The sequence below is a fragment of the Phoca vitulina genome, unplaced genomic scaffold (assembly GCF_004348235.1).
Source record: "Phoca vitulina isolate PV1807 unplaced genomic scaffold, GSC_HSeal_1.0 scaffold1, whole genome shotgun sequence".
NCBI classification, from domain to species: Eukaryota; Metazoa; Chordata; class Mammalia; order Carnivora; family Phocidae; genus Phoca; species Phoca vitulina.
The window spans coordinates 85,044,564-85,061,752 of NW_022589704.1; the positions used below are offsets into that span (position 1 = coordinate 85,044,564).

The following is a 17,189-nucleotide window of genomic DNA, read 5'->3' on the forward strand; positions in this document are numbered from 1 at the left end:
TGGAAGTAAACAATATTAAAAAAGTAAACAAATTATTTTAAAGAGGCCCTTTATATTACTCTTTTTTTGCTTTCAAGGTTATGGCTGAATGAGTGGTTTGAAAAAGTTAATAGTTTATTAAATGCCTTGGAAAAGTCTTCTGTCATTAAGAGCAAAAATGCCAGTGTCTGCCTCTGAATAAAAATTATCAGTACAGTGTAAAGAGAAAAAAATCAAAGTAGCGCCCCCCCCAGCCAAAAAAAGTTACACACGCAGTGAACATGTAAGCTCCGTACTGAACATACTGGTTTTAGAACCATAAAATTTTAGGGGAGAAATATTGCCTAAAATGTTTATAATGCTTTCGAATTTATGTCAGGCTAGGTTTATGTTAACTAGGATTTGTGAGCATTGCGGGATAAATATACCAGAAACAGCTGACTGATGAGAGTAAGTTCCACTTGGTCTGAATTTCAATGGATGTGGAGACAAGAGAAATTTCTTAAACCACAAATAAACTTTTACATTGTGTTTATTTTATTAGGTATGCCACCAAACATATATTCTGGAATCACATAAAAATAAGCTCAGGTTTGCTACTGGTGTTCACTGATGTGCTGATATGCCCACATTCTTGGGATAGGATATTTATAGTTCTCTCAGACAAACTGCCCCTCTTGCTTTCTTTGCACTAGGACTTCTTTAGAGAGGACCATACAGTGAATTGTCAAGGACATCTGAGAATATTAAAGTATTTTCTGAGTGAGACGACCTGTGATTCACTAAGTGCATTGGGCCATACTGATGACAATTTGGCGTTTTTGTCATTTTCCTTGTCAATAAGAGCACAGGTCTTATGGCTCTCCTCTGTTTCACCAGATTTTTATTTTTATTTTTTTATTTTTTTATTGTTATGTTAATCACCGTACATTACATCATTAGTTTTTGATGTAGTGTTCCATGATTCATTGTTTGCGTGTAACACCCAGTGCTCCATGCAGTACGTGCCCTTTTTAATACCCATCAGCAGGCTAACCCATCCCCCCACCCCCCTCCCCTCTAGAACCTTCAGTTTGTTTCTCAGAGTCCATAGTCTTTCATGGTTCGTCTCCCCCTCCAATTTCCTCCCCTTCATTATTCCCTTCCTACTATCTTCTTCTTTTTTTTATCACCAGATTTTTAGAACATGTCTCTCAAATCATTTAAAAAGTCCTTTCTTCTTTGTGTTAAAAGTAGAAAAAATATATATATCTTAATTACTCAAACCTGTCTCTGAAAACTCTGAATTACCTTACTTATTTGTTTATTTATTTATCAGAGACAGAGAGAGCAAGCAGGGGGAGCGGCAGGCAGAGGGAGAAGCAGGGAGCCCGATGTGGGACTCAACCTCAGGACCCTGGGATCATGTCCTGAGTCAAAAGCAGAGGCTTAACTGACTGAGCCACTCAAGCATCCCTGAATCTGCCTTAATTTAAAGATAGTTAGTATTGGTTGCAAAGGACTCCAGGGTGCTTACAGAATGAAATTATCTCTGTTCACAATCCTCTTCAAGGTCTTTCCTAAACCGGTTCCACGTGGACTTTCCAACCATAATGGAGTGCTTTCTGTTCCTCAACTTATCTTGAGGCAATCTTTCACTTGTAGGTGCATCCAGGCAATTCATAGAAGAAATGCAAAATAGTCTGGATGAAGGCACATCTACCCTAGGCCGTAGGGAACTTCCAAGAATCATTTTCAAGAACAATGATTAGCACATAGTGCATGGGACAAGGCCAGATTTCAATTCATATCTGTATAATAAATACAAGAATTAATTTCCTACATTTTATCATTGGTTACTCCCTTATTTCTACATAAAATGTCCCTTTCAACCCATTTCTGCCTCGAAATCCTATTCATCCTTCAAAAACATGTTCATCTGTCACTCCCTTGACAGATACATTTAGAATCTTTTCCAGTTGGAAGCAATCTCTCTTTTCTGAGTTACTATAAAACTAACTCATGTCTCTGTTCATGCCATTTTGGAGCAACTATCAATGTCCACCTTTCTCACTACAATTACTTGACTTGTGGGCATACTTTCTATTTGTTTCTAGACCCTCAAGGGAAAGATCTGAGTCTGATTCATTTTTGTATGTTTCATAAGACCTAGCATAGTGGCTTAAACATCAGGGATGCTCAGTGATTTTGCGCAATGAACAAATGGAGAAATATATCAGTTGAGCATCACTTGGAAAAAGAGTTGAGCATATATAGGTTGAGCATCACTTGGAAAAACAGTTTCCCTGGGAAAGGATTACCTGTAGCTAGATCTATGGTTCCCCACCATATTTTATATTATATATATAATCTCTTTAGTCATGTATTGTTATAATAAACCTACATATGATTCTGTCTCCTCTATCAGAAGATAAGCACCTTAAGAGCAGGGATCATATAGTATTCATCCGATATCTCTAGGGTTTAAAAACACATTGTGTGATACCTGTTAGGAGTTGTTAATTCTTTGTAGAATAAATAAATGAATGAGTGCTCTAAATTACAAAGCTTCCCTCCCATAAGGCAATCTATCATTTTTTTTTTAATCAAGAATGCATATTTGTCACATCCCATGGCTAGAGTCAGGTTCTAGTCCATATCAAGCAGAAGCTCTAAAATCACAAAGCACAGCAGGTACCGAGGAGGCAGATTGTATTTGAAGTGCTGGAGCTGATTGAAATATTTCACTGACACTAAAATAGACAAGTGTACCTGAGACATGCAAGGGGTGTGAGTCCAGGCCTCAGATCAGAAACCAAACTGACAGCTTTTGTTTCTTTGGGACTTTTTTAAACAGATAAAGCAAATATAATGTAGATGCCTTTTGAGGCAAAACTTTTTTCTCTTGGACTAAATGAGATGAAGCCATGATCTTAGAAGAATCAACTTCCTCTCTTGCCTTTTTCCATGATAGGCCTTGTCCTTTGAAGACATGTAACACCTGGTCATACTTCTGTTCAGTATGTATTTATTAACAAGAACAGCTATGATAGATTATTCTAGGGTGAAGGTAGCTGGAGAATACTGGCATGCCTTCTTAAAGATTTGCCCCTGGTAGCAAATTCCAGTCCTTGATACTCTTCTCAAGCTTTTTTTTTTTTTTATCTTATCTTCCAACCAAACCAAACAAAACAAAACAAAAATGAAAAAATTCATTTCTCTTTTTAGCACACAGACCTTGCCCATTCTCAGTTTCATGTCATCGTTCATATTTTTTAATTCACTGGAATTCCCTGCCCACAAATTTCCACATATTGAAATTATAACCATCCTTCAAGGCCCAATTCAAATCTTTCACAGATGTGAGCTCTCCCTCCTTTAAATCTCAGAAAAACTCTTTTATGTTTCTTATTTCATCTCACCCTATTTTTTGGCAAAGATGTTATGAAGCAAAGACTATATCTTGATTATATCTCTATGCCTTATATGTAGCCCTAATGAGCAAGCTGTTCATTGTAGGATTTCAATACATATTCTTATGAAGTCTTTTCCTACCAAGGCTTATATAAATAGCACAAACTTGATTAACCAAATGCATATTTAAATGAAAGTGAGGTAGATTGTAAACGAGAAACTATGCTATTTAGACCAACTCTCCACTGAAAACAATGAAAAATGCTGGATAAAATATTTCTTTTTAAAATTACCTTAAAAATATTGAAAGCCCATAAGATAGTGGGAACTGCTAGGGTAAATATTTTTGGAAAATGGGAATCTGAACCCAGAGAGGAAAGCTGAATATCAAATCAACATAACTGCTCTTTGCCTGAGGGCATCTGTTTATACTATACATTTGAACTTTGGTCAATTGACTTCACAGAATAATGGAAAAGGTGCTGCCTGAGGTCTTATGAAAGAATAAAGGAGAACAAATATTAAACTTGTTCTCTTTCTCTAACTTAAGGGATTATAAAGAAAACTGCCTTTGTAGATGAGCAATGTGAGAGAAGAAAAAAAAAAAAAAAAGGAAGACTGAAGAATAATTCTGTCCCTGAGAAGTTGTATGCTCTCCTATTATGTATACACAATTTGAAAGTTTTAAACAGTTAACTTAGATTGAGCTAATCAATCACCAGGAGTGTCCCAGACACTTTGAGAAAAATGTAAAATATTCTGGAGTAGAACACGTTTATCCCAGGACTAAATGATTAGCACACAGTCAAAAATAACCAGACACACAAGGAAACAAAGCAACAGAGAAGTAGCAGAAACAGACTGATGGAGACTTCAGATGTTATGTCAGATGTTATGTCACAAGACACAGAATATAAAACAACTATGGGCTTCTAAATTTAACGAAATAAAAGAGAGTCTGGAAAATATCTGCAGGAGACAACTATCACAAATGACATAATAAATAATAAAAAAATTCTAGAAATGAAAATCACAATAATTGAAATAAAGATGTTTATCACAAAGGGAGATTGAATTAAAGAATGGAAGATAAACCAAGAGAAATGGTTTGGAATGCAGTTCAGAAAGACAAAAAAGATTTTAAAAAGAATGTAAAATGTGGAGAATAGACTAACAAGACAATGTAGGTTTAACCAGAGACTTAGAAAAAGATAAGAGAAAATTTAAAAGAAGCTTCATTTGAAAAGATAATAGCAAAATAATAAGATAATAATAAGATAATTTTCTAAAATATTAAGTGACAGTTATAAACAATTTCAAGGCAACAGTCCAGGTAGGAAGAATAAAACTGTGGAATAACAAAGGTAATGATAAATATATTATGAGCAGCCAGATAACAGCAGTTAAACTAAGGTAACTTCTTGATCACAACAGTAGATGACAGAAAATAGTGGAATAACATTTTTGATGTGCTGAAAGAAAGCAACTGCCAACTCAAAATTCTATATCCAAAGAGAATATATATATTTCCAGAATGAGGGAGAAATAGAGACATTTGAAACAAGCAGACACTGAGATATGTTGTTACCGTAAGACCTTTACTACAGGAATTTCTCAGAATATACTTCCAACAAAAGAAAAAGACCTTCCTAGAAAAAGACCTTCTTTGCCATTTACTTCTTCCTAGGAAGAAGTTAATGGCAAAGAACATGGCAAATATTAAACCAACACTGACGCTATAAAAAAAAAAAAAAAAAAATACTGTCTGGTGGTGTTAAAAAGAAAAGAAAGAATTAAAATATCAAACAACAATAGCATCTATGCTGAGAAGAGGATACATGGATTAAAAATACTCTAAGGTGGGGTGCCTGGGTGGCTCAGTCGTTAAGCGCATGCCTTCAGCTCAGGTCATGATCCCAGGGTCCTGGGATCGAGCCCCTCATCGGGCTCCCTGCTCGGCGGAGAGCCTGCTTCTCCCTCTCCCATTCCCCCTGCTTGTGTTCCCTCTCTTGCTGTATCTCTCTCTGTCAAATAAATAAAATCTTAAAAAATATATATATATATATATTCTAAGGTAATATTTTGGAAGAGGGTAAAGGATTTGATTCGCTTTAGGCTTTGATAAGTATCAATGCTGTAATCTTAAACAAGCCACTAAAAAAATTGAAACAAAAGGCATCACTTAAACCAGTGCAAAAAAAATATGGAAGAAAAAAATGAAAAGAAAAAGCATGACATATTTAGAGAAAGAGGCAAGAAACAAAAGAAGCATACACTGTGTTTCCATTTATATAAATTCAAAACCAGACAAAGAAAACTACATTTCTTAAGGGCTATAGATACAGGTGGGAAAATCATGAAAGGTTATAAAATACGGACTAAAATGCATTGAACTCTGGGGCAAGGGAAGAAGCTGGATGACATAGGGACAAATGGCAGAAGGTGAGGCTTCTAGAGGGCTGACAGAGTCTTGACTTGGGCGGTGGTTATGCAGGAGTTTGATTAATAACTTTTAAAATATACATATCTATTATACATTTTACTAAAAATGGTTTCTGCACTATTTTCCAATGACAATATTTTCAACATTTAAAGTAAGTTACAAATCAGAATATGTAAAAAATGATGAGAATATGAGCATCATCCTTTCCTTCATAATCCAGGAAATCCAGTAGTGACACCATTGGTTTTCAAATGCTCCTTTATGCAGGAGGGCCGGCCAGTCTTGACCAAACTTTCTCTGTTCCAAGGTGAAGTGAACAAAACAGAGACAACGTATATAGACATAGAAGGGGGATAGTTTCCCATTTTGGTAAAGACTACTGCATTGCATTCTGAGGTTTTATCCATCTAGATGTGGGATTGGGATATTTTATGATGCCCTTTCTGTTCGACAGTGGCAGTGGTAGTAAGTGGTAGGTTACTCTGGAATGTCCTCACTAAAAACAAACAAAACAGAATGAGTCAGTCCTCTTTTTCCTTGAATAGGAGGTCATTGAGGACCCAAAGCCTATGAATCTCTAATTTACACACACCGGTGAAATGATTCTGTGTCTAGTTCCAGGAGGGGGCTGCTTTTGATAGAAATCTGACTTGGCTGAAAATTGAAAGAATTTCAGTGAGAACGAAAGATAGTCAAACGTGGAATGTGGGATCAGGCACATCTTGTGACTTGCCGTATTAAATGTGAAAGTCACAGGGTAAGGGCCAGTGGAGGAAGATGAGGGCCCCAGGAAAGTGTATATGGTCATGCAAGAGATACCATCTAGAGCCCCAGATGGAGCAATGGCTTCACTTTCAGAATTATTCATTGCTTAGACCCAACATTTATGCTGCCTATGGATACACAGTTCTCTTTTTGGAGACCAGATATGCTGGTGTTCCTTGAATCAATGTATTTTCTCTTCTACACATGTCTGCATCAGTTCAAGTACAAAACTAATATGCTGTAAAAATACATTATAATTCTATTATACCCTGTATTACATGTTATAGAATAGATTTATATATTTTGATATAGTATATTAGACTATAATAATTAACTTATTGCTACTATTTATTTTTTCTTTTATTAACTAATTTCATTCTCGATTGATTCTCTTGACAGATATCAGTATCCCCATTTTACAGATGAGGATTCTGAAGCTCAAAGTAGTTGAATAACTGTCAGCTCCTAAACAGCAAAACTGGAATGAAGTCCCCTGTGGTTGAACTTCAAAGCCCTGCTCCTAGCTACTTTGCTGCTTTGTCTTACCACCGCATTAACATTCAAAGATCATTCCTATAAAGATTAAAATGCCATTTACTCTTTAAACCACATTCTGTACTACTCAGTCAGTTTCTACTGACCCCTTGGAGGAAAGGACAGACTTTTTCCCAGAAGCACAATGAACAATACCAGGACATGTGTAAGGGGGTGCAAGGGAAATTCAGAAACTTGAGCATAAATCTCTTTCAAAATAAAACCACAGCATCTTTAATCAAGGCCTGGCAATCATCGTATCGTTTCTCTGAGACTGGAATTGGTAAATGTGGGCTATCCCACTAGGCCTTTAATACTTGGTTAGAAATGTATCCAAGAAGTTGACTAGCACGACAATTCATGCAGTACAAACATGAATCTGTAATTCTCTTCCCCATTACCACAAAACACAGTTAGTTCCTGCCCTGAATTCACTTTGAAGATGAGTGCCTGGGAGAAACCATAAGAGCATTGAAAATGGGGCCAGAAGTAATAAATGGGGACTGCCAAAAAACGTTAACGAATTTCTTCTAGAAACAAAATCTATTGTCAATTTACAACTCTGAAGCTTGAACTGGAGGCAGGCAATTAGTGAGCTGCCTTGAAAGGTTTGCCTACAATCTAAAAAAGAGTTTTCTTTCACCTGTATAAAATTAAGCAGCTGATAATTATGTCTCCGGGTCCTGGGATGAGGAGATTAAAATAATAAAATAAAAATAAAGCGAATGCTTTAATTTGGAATCTAATCTCTCCCATTCTCCCAGAACATTCACACAAACGCTGCTCCAGTGGAATTCTTCTCACCCAGCAGGAGGAAGATCATCTTCTCAGCAGCCAAACTTGCTGGGCAAGCGACTTTTCCTCCCTTTCCTGACTCCCTTTTAGAACTCATTCAAAGGGAAGACAAAGGACCCGTGAGTGGATGGGAGTTGTTTTGTGCCTAGCCCTTAGGGGTACTTTATTTTTCTTAAAAAGATTATCTCAATCTTACTGTAGCCCCCAAATAAAAACAAAACAAAAGGCTAGGACAAATTTCTGAGGCAGTTTAAATTAAAAATACAAAGGATTGAGATGTATTTTTAATTTATTTATAATTAGTTTACGGATTGGACCGCAGCGAGACTCCAAAATCAGCAAGCCACTTGGGGATAAAGACTATTGCAATTATCAGGAACAAGCCAAACGCTACCTTTTGTTCTTCTATTTAAAAACAAACAAACAAACATCTCCTAGCAAATGATTTTCTATTTCCTATTTAAAGAGGATTACATAGCAAACACGACTAGTGGCTGGAAAGCAAAGAACTTTCCACCGTTTTATTACCTGCCAAATACAAATTAGTTCATTGTGGTTAACTCCTGCCAGGAGAGCCCTTTCCCTGCCACCCATCAGGCCAATGGGGTATGGCAGGTTGGTTCCTGCCCGGCGTCCTTCCTAATCAGGAGGCTGTCAGACATGCTGCCTGCCCACTGTCTCCTTCACGGTGTGGCAGCTCTGGAGCTCAGGCAGCAAGGTTTTGAGCTTGAATTGCCCCAGTAACTACCTCAGAATTGCTCCTACTTACTGTCACTGTCAAATCTCTGTGGGCATATGTGAGGCCCTCCTCCAGGTACAATAGAGAAACCTTACAAATTTCACTTTATGTAATAACTACAGGATACAGAAATTGTATTAACTTCATTAGACGGAGTCAGAAATATTCAGAAAGGTTAGCTGGATATAGTGAATATTGCAGTTAGACTAAGATAAAAAATCACTTTGTTAACTTAGAGTGTTTCCTCATTGGTAACACCCTATATTGAGGTGCCATTTATAAACAGTTTATTATTATTTATTAATGTATGAAGCACTTTATACCATGCTAGATAACAACTTAAATTCATGTATTAAAGATGCACATACATGGTTTAATAGGATTTACGTCTTATAATATTCTTTAAAATAGCTTCCCATAGTCTCATCCGTTAAGCATTTATTACTAATGCATTTTATAACATACTTTATAATACATTATTTGAGCAAGTAGCTGCATTTAGTGATCATTTCATAAATAAGAATAAAGCATTTATAAATGGCACCTTAATTTAAAGTGTTACCTTCACATTACTAGATAGCTGCTCACCATTCATCTCATTTTGTGATTATTCTCCAAATGCACCACTTAATAAAACAGACACTAAGTTCTATTTTCCCTTCATCTGATTAAAAGTTTATTGAGTCATTTCCTCCATCTGCTTTCAGTTGTTGGTAGCTTGGAGGCTTTAGTGTGATTTCTGATGAAACCAAACTTTTAATTCAATAATATTTCTGTGAGGATGATAATAGTAGAAGCAGAACTACCTACCATGCTAGACAGAGCCTGCTGCTTAGATTCTTTGTAAAATTCAAGTTTTCGACTGGAAAGAACAATCCAGGAAGTAGACCAGTTTTTCCTTAGGAAAAGAAAAAAGAAAAAAAAAAAAGCATTATCACTTGAAGAAATCATTCATAGATATTGTATCAGCAACATTTGGCATGAGTAGAGACTGTATTTTTAACTAGTCTTCATAAAAGTCTTTTCTTTATTAAAATCTATAGGTGGTATGGAATTTGGGTAATAATAAAGACATTCTGTAATTTTTAAAAATCATGGCATTTACAATAAACATTTCTCACTTGGAGATCCTCACAAAATCTTTTTCAAGTACTAAAACTCCAATTTTTGTATATCCATGTCCCCTACAACAGAGGCTGTTTCCACGGCAAGCCAAAAATAGCAAAGTAAAAACAGAAATCAGAACCCCTCCCTTCATTGTTACTTCTCTTCATTGTTTCAGTATATTTCAGAATCTGAAAAACTAACCAGCTAATGTGTTATTGCCTAATTCAAAAAAAATTCTTTTTAGAGAGAGAGAGAGGAGGGAGAGGGAGAGAGAATCTTAAGCAGGCTCCATGCCCAGTGAGGAGCCCTACATGGGGCTCGATCTCACGACCCTGAGATCATGACCTGAGCCAAAATCAACAGTTGGCACTTAACCAACTGAGCCACCTAGGCAGCCCCAAAATATTTTTTTAATGTTGAATCTCACTAGAAATCAAAGAAATGCAAATGAAAACAGTGAAATGATTTTTCCCTCTTTGCCAATCAAATTGGCAGGAATTAGAAGGACTAATACCAAGGGTTACTGAAAAGGTGGAGAAATGGATTCTCCCATAGAATTTTGGTGGGAGAGTACACGAGTACATCTTCCTGGAGTGAATTTGGCAATATGCTTTTTTAAAAGAATCTTTTAAAACATGTTTGTTTTTTGACTAAACAAGTTCACTCCTATGAATTTAAGTTTATCCTAAAGTAGTCATCTCATAAGTTAAGTCTGTGGGCACAAGAATGAAGCACACCATTATTTCTTAATTGTGCACCTATTAAAATATATCTTAAAAGATTAGTTGTATAAATTGCATGTAATAGGTTCCTATAATGAAATAATAAACCCTATGCTATAAAAGAATACTGATAGGGGAAGATTTTAATAAAGACCATAATACAACATGTAGTTTATTTAGTTCATTTGCCTAAGACTGTACCCCCCCGCACTCCGAGCCCCTTCTGATGATTAATTCTCATTCATCAGAAGTTCAAATATCATGTCCTAAAATGCCATCCATGACTTCCTTGCACAGCACTTACGATAAATGAAAAAATAATTTTTGTATATTTCACCTCTATCTCTCCCCATCCTAAAAAAATCCTCGAAATGATAAAGAGCATTTCGTGCTTCCAAAAGTATTCCCAATTGCCTAGCACAGAGGAAGCACCACATACATATTAACTGAGTCGATGATTGAACTTTAGTCATGGGGAAAAAGAGCTGGGTGTAACAATAGCTAAATCAGGTGATAAAATCACAACTTTTGATTTTCCTTTCTATTTCTTGGTGTTTATCAAATTTCCAGCATTGAACATGTATTACTTCAGCAGTTGTATGTGTATATTTGTGTTCTGAGATGCCCGCTTGTAGATGGTAAAACACTAAGGAGATTAACATACTTAAGTTTCTATCCATTATATCATACTGCTGCAGTTGGTTTTGGTTTAACACTCACTTCAAAACAACTGAATTCATCTTATAAAAGTGGTAGAAAAAAAAGTTTACAGAAAGACTTTATTCAGGTCAATAAAAACCTACACAAAAATATGTTTACAATGACCATTGAGGATCTCTGTGTAGTTATTTCCACTTGCTTCTTAGAATTTAGGGGTTTGAGTGAAGGGACAGTTTTGATTCAGTAAAGTTAATATTTACAACAAGATTAGATTGCTCTTACATGCCTGAAGCTTTCTTAACCATGCACTATTGTGCTAAAAATAACCCCAACATGATAAACAGAAACAAAACAAACAATATGTATATTCCAACATGCAAATATGAACATTATGTTCTTGGACCCAATTGTCTTCAAATGAAGAGTCCCTTTTTCTGTCAAACAATGAAAAAGGTAGAAAAACAGCAACAACACAGAAAGCCACATAGACCTTTCCCCTCTTTCCCCCTAGAGCCCACTTCTCCTTTTAGGCAAAGGAGGTCGGGGTAGCCATAACCTTGTCTCTATGCAGGTCATAATATTAGCTGACCCCAGATAGAGAAAAGAAAAACATTGGAAGGACTGCTGGTCTACACTGGGCATCATTTATCTCTACCCCTTATTTTGACAGTGTGTGATCAGGGAATATGGAACACCCTCGGACTGATGGAACACATATTTAACCTGCCTGTTATATTTCCCACTATATTTTTCATCTCCTGGCAGGGAGATACTATACCTTATTTGCTTCCAGTCTATAGCAAGCCCTGGATAAATGGTTCTGATTTGAATCTGTTTCAGATGTTGATCATTTACAGAATGTGTTGGCATTACTCTTCCCTTCCCTAAACTTGGAACTGGAACTGGTTAGAAATGAAGTTGCATGAAATTCAATTATCTCATGGTTCTTTGTTAGAACTTTGAACTGCTATGAAATGTTCCTTCATAGGTGAGTGTGATGAACAAGTCAAAGAGGGTAAGAACTGCAGGTCTTGGAACCTTAGTAATATGAATTGCTCTGACACTTTACATGTAGTGCTATTTCATTTTGAATTTATAAATTACGTCTCTATGGTGTTAGAATAAAAGTGAAGGTTTTTCCAATTTGCTTAAAATAATTTTATTTCAAGAGGAAGAAGAAATACTGTCAACTTTTTAGATGCCCTAATTTCATTTACGTTTTTTTCCATTCTCTTTAAAAATAAAAGTTAACATAAATTATTTTGAGTACCTACTAAAGTTTGATTGCCTAGTAGAAGTTTAGCTCCACAAAAAAGATAATGAAGATACTAATATGTCCATTTACTAATACAGAAAATGAGGTTCACAGAGTTTAGGTAATTTACTTAAGGCCAGTTAGATTTAGAGTCTGACTCTGAAGCCTATAATCTGGTCACTAATTTATGCTGTCCTTTTTTTAAGGATTAAGCATTACTATCTTGGCTCAGGAGATTGTCAATGTCAGATTTCACTATGGTTTTGGTTGAAATGCTCACATTATAAAAGCCAATGTACATAGCCCATGACAAAGTAGAAGCCATGTAGGCTTCCTTATAAACTATTTTACCTGATGCTAATTGAAAGGACAGAACAAAGGCCCACCACTTCCAAACTCTCCACTTCTCTTAGAAGTTGCACTGATTTAAAGGAGTCATGCAAACGACCATTCAACTCCTCAGAAGAAGCTGGAAGTAGGGGGTGTGCTCCTAATGATGGTACCTCTGTCTCTTTCTGGCTGGGGAATTCTGGTCTGTGATGAGCAGACTCATCTGCAGTCAGTGAAGATCATACAACCAGGAATCAAGGAGTCAAAAGCCTGTAGTCTAAGAGTGGCTGAGAATTCACTAATGGGAACAACTTTTAACCTATGACTTAAGTCAGAACCTGCCTCTGTGAATGAGGTGCTCTGGGCATTTGACCATTCTCGTTACAGTATCTGTCTGGTTCATTCCCCGTCTGATGGGTTTGGCTTGTGCGTCCTGTCATTGTCAGGACACCACTGGAAGAGCTCCCTCACCTCGTTACTGTAACACAGGAGCTGCTTGGATGACGCTGTCAGCTCTGGAGAGAGTTGTGAAAAGGGTCAGTTGGCAAAGTTTTGGGCCCTGACTTGAACCTTTAAGGCTTTCTCTCTGCAACCGAAACCTTATAGGTGGCTATTGTCCAGTATATTGAGAGACAACTCAGGAAGCGAGTTACTCCTGCAAACTTTAAGGGCTTAGCCGTAACAGGTAAGTCTCATGGTTTCTGATGAGACTTTTAAAATAGACCTTTCAAGGATGAAGCAGTTTTCAGAATGGAGAGAAAGTCCTTCTACTCCCCTATCTTCTCCAAAGAAATAGACATCATCCCTAACCTCTTGGAGCTTTTTCACTTCTGAGAAAAGTATCTGACATTTAGTAGGTGCTCATTAAAGGTTTTTGAGCAAAAGAATATATGGACTCTCAAATTTCAGAAGGGTCACACCTCTAGATTTTTCCTGCTCTGTGGTTACTGTTATTCACTAACAAGCACTACAAAAGCACAAATCTCCTGTATTTCTCTTCTCTGTTCCTTAGTTTCCTCGTGTTTTGATATGTCATTCCTAGTACTAAAAAAAAAAAAAAACAAAACAACTATTCCTTCTGGTTTAGTATATTTTCTTCTAATTTATAATTCTACTGACAATACCTGAACTTTCTCCTGAGGTCTTTCTGACCTCTCAGACGTGTGTCAGTAAGATGAGCTCTTATGCATGCATTTGTCCCCACTCTGTGCTAGGGATTCCACTTGGTATTTTGGACACGTCAAGTAATTAAAACGCAAAGCCGGTCACCAGTATCTATTGAGCACCCACACAACAGTCACAAGTCCAGGGCTGAATATATAAAGGCAAATAAGAGAGACCTCAAGGAGTTTTCCTTTAACTCAGGGGGACACACGCAATGAACATGGAAACACATGGCACTGGGAGGTGGGTGATACCTCATATTACAGATGAGCAAACCGAAGCTCTGTGAGTCTACATCCTACCCAAGGGCATAGAACTCATAAATATGGGAGTCAAGCCAAGTCTCCCAGACCATGAAGACCACATTCACTCCGCCGTATCAGTTATCTCCAGAGCAGGTGGCATGCAGCTCTCCCTGAGTCATTTTGAGCATGTCTATGCAGAGCCTCAGTGTAGGCTCTGAGAAAGGAAGATAAAGAACTTTTGTCAAACAAGCATTTAAATGTCTTTCTCCTTGGAGCCAGGCCACTTCTTAGCCTGACTTGGGATGTTGCAGGCCCTTTCTTCCCTACCTTCCCATGATGGCTAGCAGGTAAATTTATCCATTGGTGGGGGCCAATTAATGCCTCACCAACTCATCATCTAAACTGTACGGACATTTTTTTCTATTTTTCCACACAGAGGAAAAAACACCAACTATTGGCTAGATTTAGGCCTAAGGAAGACACCGAGCTCAGGAAATATTCAACCTCAGTAAGTCAGAGATGTTAGGAATAGGTGGACAGTCTCCCCACAAATTTAGGATAACAGTCAGGTGAGGTATTGATATTGATACTAGTGATTCAATGCAGGAAACAGATTGCTGCTCAAGAAATGCAAGTATATTTTATTTTTCTTTTGACAAAAAAAAAAAAATCACGCTGAAGGTGGGAAAAGGTGCTTACTACAGTTAGGAGGGGGAAGAATTAAATTTGAATGACAACTATTTACATGTATGCAATTGGTGGGACATTTTATCCAAGTGAGACACTTCACAAAACTTTCGTAAAACAAATCCCTGGTTGTAGAGGTGGGAGGGGGGAAATCCCCCCAAACCCAAAAAACAACACAGCCATCAGTCTGGCAGAAAACTCTTTGCATTCTACAAAATGGACACCGGGTGGCAGCACATAATAACAGCAACTTTGTAACTGCTTCTCTGAAGACAGCTTGATGGAAAATAGTTCTTAAAATATTCATTACCATTATAAGAATTTGTTAGCTTGAGCTCAGGTTTCACACATTCATTTGTTTTATATCCTACACCCACCTCTCCTATGGCTCCTTTAGGTAATGACGGGTGGCCAACCAAAAGTCAGAGGAAAATACATATGAGACAACTGCATAAATTTCAGAGTTTCCTGGGCCACCTGCCTTTGTTATCTGACTTGATCACACTGGATTTGACATGATTCCCCTCAGTGGTGCGAGTGAAAGTGATTTACTCTAGAAGCCCTGACTGATTGCGCATAAAATCCCTTGGTCACTGTTAAGTGTTCTTACTCATTCTCAAACTGGTAGGTTAGGAAATTATTTCTTCTCTCTCATACTCTAATCTCTTGTAAATTGCCACTGCTAAAAGTGGGCCAAAGAGACACTGCAGTATAAATACACACATCTCTGTCAGTATTGCAAGAAATGTAAAATCTTGATATATCCGAAGAGTTATCAGATGTTGGAAATTATAACAGAGCATATGAAGGAAATCCTAAAACTAAAACAAACCTTTACAACTTAACTTCTGTATTCTGTACTATCCAAATCTTCCCTCCAGTCCTCACTACTGAGCATAAAAGGAGAGAATGACAATTCAGCCTGGAAGAATTTATTGGGATCCTGAGCAGAAAGTGCTAAAGAAAAAACAAGTTCACATTAGCAGGGTACTTTGGCATCATGTTCTAAAGGAAGTCTCTTCTGAGAAACAACTGTTCAAGAAAAAAAAAGAAAACAAATAAAAACAAAGGTCTCATAGTTCTGGGTTCTGGGATGAAAATGACCACTAGTAGAAATAAACACTGCACTACCTTCACTTCTTTTCTTCCCATACCCCTCTTCTGCTCATCTTTTCACCCCCAAGTACTTTCTATGCCCCCAGAGAGCAGAGCAGAGGGACAGCTAGATGTGACCAGCTGTGCAGAGCCACCAGGGAGATGACGAAGGTGCAGGCATGAAGTGAAAGTGACAGGATAGACGGACACATCATGTCCTCACTGTCAGGTGCCTTTTGTAAAGGAAAGTATTGAAAATAGCTTTTCACTGGGGCCTCACAGAGCTTCAGAGAGACCTGGGCTGCTACTTCGTTTTGGGGATGGAAATCCCAAAATGAAGGACTTCCTAAACTAAAACATAGAAAAGTAAAACATATTTTCAATGTTAACAATTTAAAAAATTAAAGTTGAGCGCTGAATGTATTCAGCTTTCAATCCTGTCTGTGCATCACGTGGTAATTTATAGAACGCCATTTCAATACAAGGCTAAACTTACGGCCTTTTATGAATGTAAGATATAGCCAATGAGTTCTCCTTCCTTTTACCCGCTCTTGTTCATATTCAGAGAGAGGTCAAACTTTCCTTAGAGAGAAAGAAAAATATATAAAAGAGGGAAGCTAAACAAAAAGGAAAAGGAGGGGAAGGAAGGAAAATAAAAACAATGCATGATGGGAATAGCTTTCGATTATTTTTGAATAGAAAACTTTATAGACAGTAATAAAATAATGTTTGCTAAGTGATAACTGAAGCCCTTGGTACTGTTAATGGTATGAAATAACAGGGTAGTTTTTGCTTCCTGGCTCTAAGGAGATTCTAGCAAGAGAGAAAAAACTAACCTACTTCAAACAGAGGACAGGGCTAAAATCTGGTACTAACTATGTATACAATAAGGTTCGGGAGAAAGGAGAGGTTAATACTAGTGATCATTTTTTTTCATTTGTAAAATTGAAAGTAAAATAATAATATAGCCTATCTTAGAGTATCATTTCAGTATTATGAAGCATTTAGCTAAACTTGACAGAGTAAGCATTTAGTAATACTGCTTATTAACTCAGTAAAATGTATAACAGATATAAAGTACCTTGATAAGTGGGCGAAAGGCAACCAAAAGGCATTTATATTAAAAATATAGACTATAGCAACTATGCTATACTATTTAATATTTACTAAATTCTCAATGGGATAAAAACTACACAATTTTTCAAGGTTATGATTAAACTGACCATCTTGTTACTAGCTATAAAAACATACCGACTCATTGGACAAAGCAATATGG

The 17,189-nt window shown here is 36.9% G+C and overlaps 1 protein-coding gene across 2 annotated transcripts in view; it reads right to left on the reverse strand.

The window, feature by feature from the left end:
- The window catches only part of ARHGAP15 (Rho GTPase activating protein 15), a 602,789-nt gene that overhangs the window by 485,123 nt on the left and 100,477 nt on the right, over positions 1-17,189 (reverse strand). For both annotated transcript variants that reach the window (XM_032411154.1, XM_032411161.1), the window contains exon 6: positions 9,459-9,546. In XM_032411154.1, coding sequence (XP_032267045.1) covers positions 9,459-9,546 — 88 coding nt within the window. The remainder of the gene's footprint in view (positions 1-9,458; positions 9,547-17,189) is intronic.